The sequence below is a fragment of the Scyliorhinus torazame genome, chromosome 1, assembly GCF_047496885.1.
Source record: "Scyliorhinus torazame isolate Kashiwa2021f chromosome 1, sScyTor2.1, whole genome shotgun sequence".
Taxonomy (NCBI): Eukaryota; Metazoa; Chordata; class Chondrichthyes; order Carcharhiniformes; family Scyliorhinidae; genus Scyliorhinus; species Scyliorhinus torazame.
Genome location: NC_092707.1, coordinates 209,024,614 through 209,038,870, shown reverse-complemented (window position 1 = coordinate 209,038,870; position 14,257 = coordinate 209,024,614). Strand labels below are relative to the sequence as shown.

Here is a 14,257-nt window from a genome sequence, read left to right as displayed (position 1 = left end):
GGAACACCAAATTTTCCATTTTCATTTGCAACGGGTCAAGCCATGAACGAGACGGGATAATCTTAGAATCAGTATGATGCAGAAGGAGGCCATTCAGCTCATCGAGCCTGCAATGACCTTCTGAAAGAGTCCCCAAAAACCGACTCCTCCGCCCTATCCCCGTAACCCCACCTAACCTGTACATCCCTGGGCACGAAAAGAAAATTTTATCATGGACAATCCACCTACCCTGCACATCTCTGAACTGTGGGAGGAAATTGGAGCACCCGGAGGAAACGCAGACGGAGTGAGAAAGTGAAAACTCTAGACAGACACTCACCCAAAGCCGGAATTGAACCCGGGCCCTGGTGCTGTGGGCAGCAGCACTAACCACTTTCACTCCCACAACCCAAAGATGTGCAGGGTAGGTGGATTGGCTGTGCTAAATTACCCCATAATTGGAAAAATGAATTGGGTACTCTAAATGTGTACCCAAAAAAACCTAAATAAATTAATAACCTGATAATCTGTTCTTGATGACAGCCACTGTAACATAACTAGGGCAGGAACTATATCATACCTGCATTTACTAGCTACAAAACTGATTATGTGGCAGGCAGGGAACGATATTATACTTGTAGTCAACTTTGCATGAAAACAAGCACACAGAGAAACACTCTCACCTGGTCTAATACGGAATATATCACTGGGTAATGGCTCGGGACGAATGTTTCTCCACAGATTAATGCAGAAGAACTTTTATGGAACAAACTATTTAATAAAACGACGCAAGATTTCAACTGATTCAGACATCTATGAAGTTCTGAGAGACATGCATCACAGCCCATGGCATCACAGTAATAACAATGCTGGTTAATAACAACATGAATGCTTGTACCTGAAGAAGAAACCATGAAAACCTCTTTTGGAATATAAAGTTTGTCTTCTGAGTTTCTCGCCCAATCCTTCATTCCTCTCCTGCCTTTCATTGGGAAGCTGATATCACTTGACACAGCGGATACAGGTTCTCGTTGAATACTAGTCACTGCAAAGAAGGGAAACAAAGTTATTGCTCCCACCACATTTGCTGAATTTTAATGAATTGGCATCACTGATTTGATCTTAGGTGGCGGCATTGTGGTATTGTCACTGGATCAGTAATCCAGAGACCCTAATGCTCTGGGAACCCGGGTAGAAATTCCACCACTGCAGATGGTGGCGTTTGAATTCAATAAATAAAAATATGGAATTAAAAGTCCAATTATGACCATGTCATAAAGACCCATCAGGTTCAATAATGCCTTGTGGGGTAGGAAATTTGCTAACCTTACTTGGTCTGGTCTACATGTGACTCCAGACCCACAGCAAAAAATGGTTGACTCTGAAATGCCCTCAGAAATTCTTAGCAAGCCACTCAGTTGTGTCAAATGACAAGAAAGCCAAATGGGAATGAAACTGAATGGACCATCCAGCATTGACGTAGGCACCAGAAAATATAATAGCAACTTCAAACATGTCAACCCTGCAAAGTTCTCCTTGCTAACATCTGTGCCAAAACTGGGAGAGCTGTTCCAGTTTAGTAAAGCAACATCCTGACGTAGTAATGCTCAAGGATTCATACCTTAACATCCCTGGATGGCACAGTCATGCACATTTGGATGGAGTTGCTCTGGGAGTCCTTAACATTGACTCTGGACCCCATGAAGTCTCCGGGCATCGGGTCCAACATGGGCAAGGAAATGTCCAGCTGATTACCACGTACCACCAATCCCTGTCAGCTGATCAAACAATATTCCTCCACGTTGAAGACCACTTCGAGGAAGCACTGAGGGTGGCAAGGACATAGAATGTACTCTGGGAGTGGGTCTTCGATGTCCATCACCAAAAGTGGCTCGGTAGTACCATCCAACATTGAGCTGACTGAGTCCGAAAGGTCATAGCTGCAAGGTTGAGTCTGTGGCAGGCGGTTAGGGACCCAACAAGAAGGAAAAACATAGTAATCCTCATCATCCTGCCTGCCGCAGTTGCATCTGTCCATGAAAGTATTAGTAGGAGAGACCACAGCAGAATTCTTGTGGAAACAAGGACCCATCTTTAGATTGAGGATAACCTCCATCGTGTTGTGTGGTACAACCACCATGATAAATGGGATAGATTTGGAACAGATCATACAACTCAAGACTGGGCAACCATAAGGTGCTATGGGATATCAGCAGGAGCAGAATTGTACTGAAACCTCTTGGCCTGGCATGTCTCCCATTACCACCTAGCCAGGGGATTAATCCTGGTTCGATGAAGCGTGCAGAAGAACATGCTAGAAGCAGCGTGTAGCATACCTAAAAATGAGGTCACAACCTGGTGGCAAATGGAATTTAACCCTGAAAAATGTGAGGTGGTACATTTTGGGAGGACTAACAAGGCAAGTGAATACACAACGATCGGTAGGGAGCAAGGAAGCACAGAAGACCAGAGGGACCTTGGGATGCATGTCCAAAGATCCCTGAAGGCAGAAGGACAGGTAGATAAGGTGGTTAAGAAGGCAAATAGGATACTTGCCTCTATTATAAGAGCTGGGAGGTTATGATGGAGCTGTATAAAACAGTCATTAAGCCAAAGCTAGAGTATTGAGTGCAGCCGTACATGCGACTGCACGAGAAAGGGTGCAGAAGAGATTTGTCAGGATGATGCCTGGGCTGGAGCATTTCAGCTATGAAGAGAGGCTGGTTAGGCTGGGGTTATGTTCCTTAGAGCAGAGAAGGCTGATGGGGGGACCTGATTGAGGTGTACAAAATTGTGACGGACATAGTCATGGTAGTTAGGCCTTTCTCTTTAGCAGTGAGGTCAATAACCAGCAGGCATAGATTTAAAGTAAGGGGCAGGAGATTTAGAGGGGATTTGAGGAAAAACCTTGGAAGAAAACCGCCCAGAGGGTGATGGAAATCTGGAACTCACTGAAAGGAGGTAAAAGCAGAAACCCTCAGAAACATTTAAGCATTTGAAACACCATAGTGTACAAGGCTACGGACCAAAAGCTGGAAAATGGGTTTCAAATAGATAGGTGTTTGATTGCCAACGGAGACATGATGGACGTAAGGGCCTCTTTCTGTGCTGTACAACTCTAAGCTGCAACATAGGTCAATGAGTCATACTCTATGGACAACCAACCGATCAGATCTAAGATCCTCAATCCTGCCATATCAAGACAAGTCAAGACTGATAGTGGACATTCAAACAACTCACTGGAGGAGGAGGCTCCACATCCTCAATGATTACATCAGTGCAAAAGATAAGGCTGAAGCATCACATATGCCAATCTTCAGCCAATCCAATTCACTCCACGTGATATCAAGAAATGGCTGTGGGAACTGGATACTGCAAAGGCGATGGGCTTCAACAATATTCCGTAATAGTACTGAAGACCTGTGCTGCAGAATATGCAAAGCTGTTCAAGTGCAGCTCCAACACTGGCTCCTAAACAACAAGTGGAAACTTGCCCAAGTATGTGCTGCACAGAAAAAGCAGAACAATTCCAACCGGTCAATTACAATCTACTTTCAAACATCAGTACATTAACGGAAAGGGTTATCAACAGTGCTATCAAACAGCACTTGCTTCGCAATAACCTGCCCACTGATGCTAATTTTGGATTCCGCGAGAGCCACTCAGCTCCTGACCTGATCACAGCCTTGGTTCAAATATGGAAAAAACAGCTGAACTCCAGAGATGAGGTGAGAGTGACTGAGTGTGGCATCAAAGAGCCCAGCAAAATTGTAGTCAATGGAAACCAGGACCACAACTCTCCACTGGTTGGAGTTATACCTGGCACAAAGGAAGATGGTTGTGGGTAGAGAATAATTAGCTTAGTTCCAGAACAACATTGCAGGACAACATTTGGTGTCTTCGGCCAAATCAACTTCAGGTGCTTCATCAATGACCAGCATAAAGTCTGAAATGGGGGTGTTTGCTGATGATTGCGCAATGTTCAGCACCATTCAATTAAAAAAAAAATTGGGTACCCAATTCATTCTTTCCAATTAAGGGGCAATTTAGTGTCTCCAACACAAAATGAGTGTTTATACCGTTTGGCCTTGTATATATTTTTTACTGTTTTAATAAAAAGATATGGCCAATCTGCCTACTCTGCACATCTTTGGGTTGTGGGGGTGAAACCCATGCAAACATGGGGAGAATGTGCACACTCCACATGGACAGTGACCCAGGGCCGGGGTCGAACCTGGGACTTTGGCGCTGTGAGACAGCAATGCTCACTGCGCCAACGTGCTGCTCCCAGCACTATTCATGACTCAAAGAGCAAAGAACAATACAGCACAGGAACAGGCCCTTCAGCCCTCCAAGCCTATGCCGACCATGGTACCGCCTAAACTAAAACCGTATGCACTTACGGAGTCCTTATCCTTCCATTCTCACCCTATTCATATATTTGTCTAGATGTCGCTTAAATGCCGCTATCGTACCTGCTCCCACCACCTCCCCAGGCAGCGCATTTCATATATTTACCACCCTCTGTGTAAAATACTTGCATCGCACATCTGTTCTAAACTTTTCCCCACGCACTTTAAATGTATGTCCCCATGTACTTGACTCTCTTACCCTAGGTAAGAGCATCTGACAATTCACTCTGTCCATGCCACTCAAAATCTTGTAGACCTCTATCAGGTCACCTCTCAACCTCTGTCGTTCCAGTGAGAACAGACCGAGTTTATCTGACCTCTCCTCATAGCTAATGCCCTTCATACCAGGCAACATCCTAGTAAACCACTTCTGTACCCTCTCCTCAGATACTGATGTTCAAATGCAGCAAGACCTGGACAATATCCAGGCTTGGTTGACAAATGGCAAGTAACATTGGTGCCACACAAGTACCAGGCAATCACCATCTCCAACAACAGAGGATCTAACCATAGAACCGTAGAATATCTGCAGTGCTGAAGGAGGCCATTTGGCCATTAGGTTTGCACCCACCTGCTAAGGGAATTAGGGATGGGCAATAAATGCTGGCTTAGCCGGTGATGCCCACATCTCATGAAAAAATAAACATTTTAAAATAAATTCTTTCTATTGATTTCCAAAAGAGAAAAAAAGCAGGTAAACAAAGTACAATACAACTCCTCCACCAAAAACAGACAAACAAAAATTGTGCAAATAAAAACAGTAAAATTAACAGTCAACAGTAATTAACTCTTTAAAGAGAGAGATGGTTGCCATCTACAAAAACATTTCTCAATGGATCCTCTTATGGCATACTTAATATTTTCCAAATATAGAAAAGTCATTAAGGGCAGGAATCTCCGGTCAGTGAAGCCGAAATATGGCTGGAGAATCCCCGTTTGAGCCGAAATCAAGGACGGCGCCGATTTTGCAATACTCCGCCCCCTCAGAAACGACGTACTCGAATATGCCGCATGCCATCGGGACGGCCTCAGGACGTCACCTGAGGCCCTCCACCGATGCTCCGCCCCCTGATGGGCCGAGTTTCCGACGGCGTTGAACACTTGTCCTTTTCATTTTCGTGAACCCGGCATGGCGGCTGCGGTCTGAGTCCAGCGCCGCCACAGTCAGGGGTGAGCCGTTTCGCAGGCAGGGGCGGCTTTGGCAGGGACCGGGGGCAGTAGTGGGGTTTTTCCGAGGGTGGCGAGGCTGATTACAGGGGGGCAGGTTTTGGCATGCCTTGTTCGCGCGCAGCCGGCACTATATTGCATGGCGTGGCAGCTGCAGGCCCCCGCCGTGCGCAAGTGGCACGGAACCCCCAATTCTCCGGCCATATCCACAGGTAAAGCCGGGGGCTTTATACTGCGTGTCTGCTAGCCCCCCCACCAGACGGAGGATAGGTGCAGCTTTTGCGCCGTTTTTTCGGGCATTAAACGCTACTGTTCCCACGCCGGTGTCAGTACTTAGTCTTCAAATCAGAGAATCCAGCCCAAAGTCTTTAAACCAGGGTGAAGCAGTGGATGGCTTGGGGAACTTCCAGGTTAATAAAATCCACCTGAGGGTTCTGAATGAAGCCAATGCAATGATGTCTGCCTCAATTGTAGTGAAACTGACTCCAAGTGAGCCTCCAAATATCGTTCTGAAAGGTCAAGGTTGTAGATCAATATCTAGAACTTTGGAACAGTGTCAAATAAGAATGACCAAAAACCGGCCACGACCAGAACCTGTGGGTACGGTCTACAGGTGAAGTGAGCATTTGTTGCTTCTGTTGGACAAAACACATACTAATTCTGGCCTTTGTAAAGTAAATTCTGTGTAGAACTTTAAACTGAATTAAACTTAACCAAGCAAGGATGTCCTCCCACCACTTGTCCGTAAGGTTGGGCCCAAGCTCCACTTCCCAATCATTTCTTACCTTGTAGAGAGGATAGGGTACAGAGAATATCATGAGATCACCAAACCTTGAAATAGAATCATTCCTGGTTTGAGAAAATGACAAAATCCCTTCCAACAATGTACTTGGAGTTAGTTGAGGAAAGGATGGACATTGTGAGCAAACAAAACCCCGGGCTTGAAAGTAGCAGTAAAGACTAGATTCAGATAAATTAGACATGGCTGCAGGCTCGCTAAAGCTGGCAAAGTTCCCATCCACAAACAGGCCAGCAAAATGTTCGAGTTCCTTCTTCCTCCACAAGGCAAATGCCAAGTCAAACATGGAGGGCAAGAATAAGTGGTTATTACAAATAGGACCTAATAGCGAAGGAATGGAAAGTTTAGAATGCTGACAAAATTGTTTCCATATGTAGAAATCATAATGGGGTTTGATCTGCATTGAGAGGGGGAAATGGATAGAGGGCACAAATTAAGACAGAAAGAGACGATGAGCAGGAGTGTGCTTCCACAAGACACCAATTTAAACTTGGATCGGACTCCATGTTAAAATCGTTTGAATATTGGCCGCCAAATAATAGTACAGTAGATTAGGAAAAACCAGCCTACCAACCCGTCTCCCTCTTTGAAGTATCATTCTATGGACTCCAGGAGTTCTGCCTGCCAAGGTAAATGTTCATATCAGCTTGTTAACCATAGAAAAGTAGGGAACATTGGAAAAGAAACAAGAATCTGGGCAGAATATTCATTTTTATGGATTGCCATATCAGGAAAGAGGCAAATTCTCCCAGCTCTGCAAATTTGCTAGAGTTTTGGTGACCAGGCTTATAAGATTTGTTCAATGAAGACTGTTCTATGTACACACCTAAGTAGTGAAAACCAACAACAGATATATGAAACGGCAAAATGCCAAGGATCCACACAACCCATTTGAGTCTTAAAGATGGAAAGAGCCTTGGAAACTTCAAGAGGACGAAGGTCTTTGGACTTCAGCAATCCAGCTTTGGATCTACAGATCCCCTCTGAAAATAAGATGGTGTGTGTCTAGATTAGGAAGTAAAGATAGAAGCGATGTGATGAATTACATATCATCCCAGTTTGGAGCTTAGACATTCACCAAAACTACAGGGGTTTGAAAAGATGTGCCACTTACTGGTGTATAATGTCCATCAGGGTCTGAGATTATATATAAGGGGGAAAACTGTGTTCTTTTGTTCATCTAAATTGATGTCCCCCTAGCTCTGTCATTAAAGCTGGAGTGAAATATCTGGCCAACCCATGCTTTATGTAATCTGATATGACCTTTAGCACAAAGATGCATTTCTTGAAGGAATACATCATTGTTAAGACGCTTGAAATGTGAAAACACTTGGACCGTTTCACAGGACCATTACTGGGGTGACATGGTGGCACAGTGGTTAGCACTGCTGCCTCGCAGTTCCAGGAACCCGGGCTCAATTCCAACCTTGGGTGACTGTGTTGAGTTTGCGCTTTTCCCCCTTGTCTGAGTGGGTTACCTCCGGGTGCCTGTGTTTCCTCCCACAGTCCAAAGATGTGCAGTTTAGGTGGATTGGCCATGCTGAATTGCCCCTTGTCCAAAAGGTTGGTGGGGTTACAGGGATATGGTGGAGGCGTGGCTTAAGTAGGGTGCTCTTTCCAAGGGCCTGTCCAGACTCGATGGGCCGAATGGCCTCATTCTGCACTGTAGGTATTCTATAATTCTGTGGATTTAACCCCTTAACATTCCATGCGACTAATCTGATCGAGAGCCCTATACCACCCTGACCGCCTGAAATAGTCATATATATAGGAAGGCTTTATAAAAGGGTCACTAAACTGTATAGAAAAGAAAGCAAAGCCAAGAGGATCCATTACATAATGAAATGCCAAATACAAAAAGGTCTTTGATTATTGACAACACAGGAAATTCTTCTCACACCACTCCATCCCCAGAACAATCATCACACTCCCAAACCACTAGAACAACCGAACAGTGAGAATAAACCTTTAACTAAATAAAACCAGGAATCAAATCCTAAGCTCGCCATTATAAACAAAATGAGCAGCAGGTATTCTGTCTTATATGACATCCGTTGACTAACAAACCTTATTAATGGAGCAGACTCCTGACATATGAGCTAAGTTATATAATACACCAATGGAAAGTCAGTTGTTCTAACCACGTAGTAAGAGCTCTACTGTAAACAGTCGAACATTCCCTTAATTTTGAACATATTAAATGGCCTATACAGGTATTCAACACATGATCCCCCAAAACCCCCCACAAACTTAGTAAGCCTGCAAGAATTAAGAAATCGCTGCTGAAGGTAAGAGGCTGCCTCATCTGGTGCATCAGTTGCATAGTGATATTGTCGTTGGATGAGTAATCCAGAGACCCAGCTCTGGGGACCCGGGTTTGAATGCCGCAATGGCAGATGGTGAAATTTGAATTCAATCAAAAAAAATCTGGTGGTAAAATTCAAAAGATGACCATGAAACCATTGTTGATTGTCATAAAGATCAGTCTGGTTCACTAAGGTCCTTCAGGGAAAGAAATCTGTCGTCCTTGCCTGGTCTGGCCTACATGTGACTCCAGATCCATAGCAATGATGGCCAATAAATGCTGGCCCAGTCAGCAATGCCGACATCCCATGAACGAATAAAAGAAAATTGATCTTCTACATTAAATGTGATGAGGAGAGGAGCAGAGTGAATCAGCACCAAAGCGAATTCCTTTCTTGTACAACGTGGACTTGATGTTGAATGTCTCGGTTGATCCTGATTGAGTGGTCCTGGTAAGCAACATCGCAGTGCTCCTTTGTCCATCGAAAAACAAGCTCTTTATTTTTGTAGCAATGGAACTGGACTGCAACAGGGGGGTCACCAGGACAAGGATTTGGCTGAAATGTATGGTGAGCTTAATCTACCTCTGGGGTTTAGGAAATTTATCTTTGCCCGCCATCTTTTTGAATAATTTCAACATGAACTATGTTGGGGCTCAGCCTTCAGTCCCTTCTGGTGTACCAACAATGCGTTGGTAGGTTTTGTTGTCTTGACCGGTTTTCCAGGTCATCAACTTTGTCCCGCAACAACACTCTCTTCCTAATCGCTGCAGTAAGCCTGCACTGAACCTGTCACTGTGGTCCGAAAGGGCTGTCTCATTGTCAGTAAGAGTGCTGGCGTGAGAGTCTATAGCTGAATGAATGGTGTCAAGGGAGTACTGAATAGGATCCAGTGATTCTTCCAATGAATTGAGCTCCAGAGACAAACTTGGTCGGGATTTGTCAAGCTCAGTGGCCAGAATGTCACTCAGAATGGGGCTATCGTAGCTGTTGCCGTCTCGGCAGCGGTATCTTTGTCATTTAATATTTTCTGGTCTGTATGTTTTAAATTTTTGGACATATTTTGAAAAAAACATATTCCTTGAGTGTTTAAATTAATTTTCATAGTGACAAATAACAATATTAAGAAAGAACTTGTAAAAAGGATTGTCAGGAGAAACACCATGGGCTGGATTCTCCCAAAATGGGACTGATGCATGATCAATCACTACTGAAGCGAGATTGTAGTCCAACTGAAGGCTTTAATGAACAAGTGGTTACCCCAGCAGCTCCAGTACAGAATGACTGCTGTGGGTGAAACACAGACTCTTATGCTCCGCCTGCTGGGTGGAACCAGCAGGCAGGTTCCACCACTCATACTACAGTATAAGGTACATCCCATCTAGGTACCGTGATACCCTTAATATAGCCTACCACAGGGACTATGTCACCAAGCCTGCAAAAACGCTGGTGTTTCACTCCGGAGTTTCCTCAAAAGAAATAAGCTAATTCACTCACTTTCAGGGGGCTAGCAGGGACCCGGAGTGATTCACTCAGTTTAAGCTGCGGATAGGGCCCCCTGCACTTCCGGTTTCGAGTCTGCGCACGATGGTGGCCTCCAGCGGCCGCGCCAAGCGCCATGGCGGACTCGTACTGCCGAGGAAGCTCCGAAATGTAGGCTCCCCTCGATTGGCCGTGTGCCCTTGCATCCGACCGGCCCGATATGTGCCCCAGTCGCCCAGAAGTACCCCCCCCTGCGCCCGATCACCCCGCCCCTCACCAGGGCAGCCACGGACTCAGTCCGCAGCCGCCACGCGAGGTTTCCAAACGGCGATAGGTGGTTAGAACCACGGCGTCGAGAACTTGGCCGGCTGGGAGCGGAGGATCGCTGGGCGAGCCTCTGGCAATGGCCCCCCAGCCGCGCGGAGTACTCCGCGATCACACCCATTCTTGGGTCCCGGAGAATCGTCGGACCCGATTTCGGCGTGAAAGTTGATTCCCCCCGCGCGGGGCTGAGGAGAATCCAGCCCCATCTCCACTTCCCTACATCAAGCAACCGGAAAAATAATCTTATCAATGAAATAATGTCTGTGTGGCCTCTACCGATGGCTCAGTATGTAACATCTTACAGAACATAGAACATAGAACAATACAGCGCAGTACAGGCCCTTCGGCCCACGATGTTGCACCGAAACAAAAGCCATCTCACCTACACTATGCCATTATCATCCATATGTTTATCCAATAAACTTTTAAATGCCCTCAATGTTGGCGAGTTCACTACTGTAGCAGGTAGGGCATTCCACGGCCTCACTACTCTTTGCGTAAAGAACCTACCTCTGACCTCTGTCCTATATCTATTACCCCTCAGTTTAAAGTTATGTCCCCTCGTGCCAGCCATATTCATCCGCGGGAGAAGGCTCTCACTGTCCACCCTATCCAACCCCCTGATCATTTTGTATGATCTATGTTTGAATCTTGTTTGAATTTTGACTTGAGCCACATTTGTTAATCTCATCCATGCAGGAGTTGGAATGCTACTATCAGTCAGAGAATTTTGGGGATGTGCAAGAGAGAAGTGCCAATTCTTCCCACTGTCACTAGTTACTTATCTGTTAGAAACTGCGTAAGTTAAAACAGTATTACAATTAAGAAAGAAAGGGTCAGGTATTCCGTGCCTCCCGCAGCATGTTTCACAGCGGCAGAGGTGGCCTGCCATTGGCAACCTACAGGATCAGAAGATCCCGCCGCTGTCAATGAGGTTTCCCGTTGTATGTACCCCTACGCTACCGGGAAACCAATGGCAGGGGTTCCATGTTGGCGGGACCTGTAGATTCAGCTGGCGAGCGGCCAGAATTACCCGGCCAAACAGTCCTTGATCAACAAAGAGAGGATGGCATCAAACAAAAATAAACATGTGTATGGCTGAGAAGATTAATGATCGGCCAGATGATTGGCTAAATTTTAGAAACCAGCGAAGGCTGGCAAAAAAAATTAAAGAATGAAAAAGTAAACTATGGGTGTCACCTTGAGGCCGCATTCGGCACCTACACCTTCGGCACGAGGACAGAAAATCTTGCGAGAATTCTCACCGGAGTGATCGCATTCCCTGATTTTCTCCGCCCCTGGCCGGCGACATCACGAGATTCACCCCAACAAAGGGCCTGGGCCTCATTTCAATAAATTTAAATATGGTGAATGGGCCCCCCGCCAAATGATCCCCCCTTACTAAATACTCATAGTATGATGCCAAGTGATGTCACATTGGCAAAGTTTACAACAGCTTCGGCCAGGCGTGAGGCAATCGACGGGATCCCTCCAGCAGAGCAGTGGTAAGTATATCCCATAGCATGTAGAGTGGCATGCCTGGGAAGTGCCGTGGCACTGCTTCTGGCAAAGGTTGGCACTGTCATCCTGGCTGTGCCAGGGGATAATGCTGGGTTGGACCCAAGTGGGAGTCACATGGGGAGGTGAATTTACGTGTAGGGGTTGCCAGCGATGAATATTAGGGATGGGAGAGTCCTCGAGACCTCCATGATGTGGGTCAGGGCCCGTTCGGATGCAGGGCTGGTTCTTTAAACATGGCACTTCAATCTGTTTTGAGCAGGTTCCCAGCTCTAAGAGTCCTCGCCTTGCCAGAGTGACAGCATAAACCACACCCACATTTTCTGGCAAAGAGACTCAAGGTTCTGTGAGAAAATCGATCTGGAGCGTAACAGGACAGTTACATGCCAGTTTTCTGTCTAAGTCTGACATTTTACCAAATTCTGATAATATTCCGCCCTATGAGAATAAAATACCAGGAAATATAAAAATACAAAGTAAGAGTTTTTAATTCTATATAAAAGGAAAAGAGTAGCTAAAATAAATGTTGGTCCCTTTGTGGATAAAAGTGGGGAATGTAGTAATAGGAAACAAGTAAATGGCAGGGTCTTTGAACAAGTATTTTGCATACGTTTTCATAGTGTGCCAATTGGAAGATTTTAGGAATACTGGCTTCTAAATGCTGGGACAAGTTAAGGATTAATAAGGCTGGGATTAGAATGCATTTGTTTGAAAATAATTCTGTGCTGCAGTGGTTATGGGTTGAAAAAGGATTTTGTTTTGCTTCTCAGAAACAGCAAGTGGAATTAAGAAGAAATGTGTTTATCAGTCTGGGCTAATGCATAGTGGTTTGCCTGGGGAAGCGATGTGCTTTGGAAGCCTGCAGAGATAATGGGCACGACCTCCAGGCCACCTTTCACCCAAACGGGAGCTTGACGCGACTCTTAGATGTCGGGAGAGGCTTTCCACCGGCTTCCCGGCAATCAGTCTGCCTTGTGAGATCTCCCCAGGTCTCGTGCGGCGTCATGATCGGACTCCGGTCACAATGGGCAGGACCAAGTCTCAACCATCTAAGTAGGTTTAAAACCTGCTTAGGCACGCTGACCGAGGATCTGTCGGGCTCCAGGCATCAATCGGCCTCCCAGGGAAACCCCAGCCGGGCGCCGTTCAGTATTGGTCCACACACATTTTCCAGGGCCATCAGAGACCCCTGGGTAGTTGACGAGTGGGCAGGGTGGCCACCTGGCCCTCCCCCTTGAATGCAGGCATTTTGGCACTGCCAGGTTGGCATTTTGATACTGCCACCTAAGCGCTGCAAAGGTGGCACTGTATAGCCAGCAAGAGCACTGCGAGGGTGTCAGTTCCAAGAGTCAGGGCCTGAGGGGAAGCCATGCCCATGAAGGAAGGGTGGAGCGGGATATGAAGGGTGGAGGTGGTGCAGGTTGGGTATGAAGGGGCCTCTGGAAGGGGGCCCAAAAGGGGGTGTGGGAAGGCCTGAAAAGGGGGGCCCTCAGTGATCCCATAGTGGGGTGTCATTACTTTGGGTGTGTGGGTAGTGCGTGTGTGTTGGGTGGGGGGGGGGGGGGGGGGCGACATTGTCTGTGGGGGGGGAAGGGACCCTCAGGCTCACTTAGAGATCTCTGAGGACCTAGTCTGGCCAATGAGTTCAGCTCCCCAGTGAGAAAAATCAATCGAAGTGTGGGCTAGCCTGGTGAGAAACTCCCCAGGGCCCAAAAAAGTGACAAAGTAAGGTAAATCCCAGCAAAATCCGCCACAAATGACACTCAAAAAAGTTTCTGTTAGGTCGCGTCCAATGTGTTTTCAGCTTGGGAAGATGAGGTCATTGCTGGGTCGAGCTCAGGAAGGCAGAGGGGCAGAGAGTTTGGAGAAGCCTAAAGAGAGAAGAGCTGAGTTCTGATCTGCCTGACTCTGAGTCCACAATTCTCTCCAAATAGAACAGTTAAGAAAAGAGTAACAATATTTTAAAGCAGAGCATTCTTGTCTAAAGGCAAAGAAGAGGCTGAAACAACCTAGTTGAAACAGTTATTTGAAGACATTCAGCCAGTGTCCGAAGGGGTTCTAACCGGAGCCAAATCTCTTTTATAAAACAAGTATTATTCTATGCCCTGATAATTTTAAAATGGATTAAGAACTGTATGTTTCTTTTTTTGATGTTTAATGGGAAAATGTATAGTTGTGCTGTAAGCTATTCTTTTTGGGTTTGAAGTTAAAAGTTTAATATTGTATTCATAATAAAGATTGTTTTAGACATACCAAAGCCCTATTTTTGCATG

General features: G+C 45.9%; 1 protein-coding gene across 8 annotated transcripts in view; it reads right to left on the bottom strand.

Annotated features, from left to right (window-relative positions):
- The window catches only part of LOC140418616 (adhesion G protein-coupled receptor B2-like), a 1,340,408-nt gene that overhangs the window by 667,559 nt on the left and 658,592 nt on the right, over positions 1–14,257 (bottom strand). For all 8 annotated transcript variants that reach the window (XM_072502156.1, XM_072502149.1, XM_072502159.1 and 5 more), the window contains one exon: positions 878–1,024. In XM_072502156.1, the coding sequence (XP_072358257.1) occupies positions 878–1,024 (147 nt within the window). The remainder of the gene's footprint in view (positions 1–877; positions 1,025–14,257) is intronic.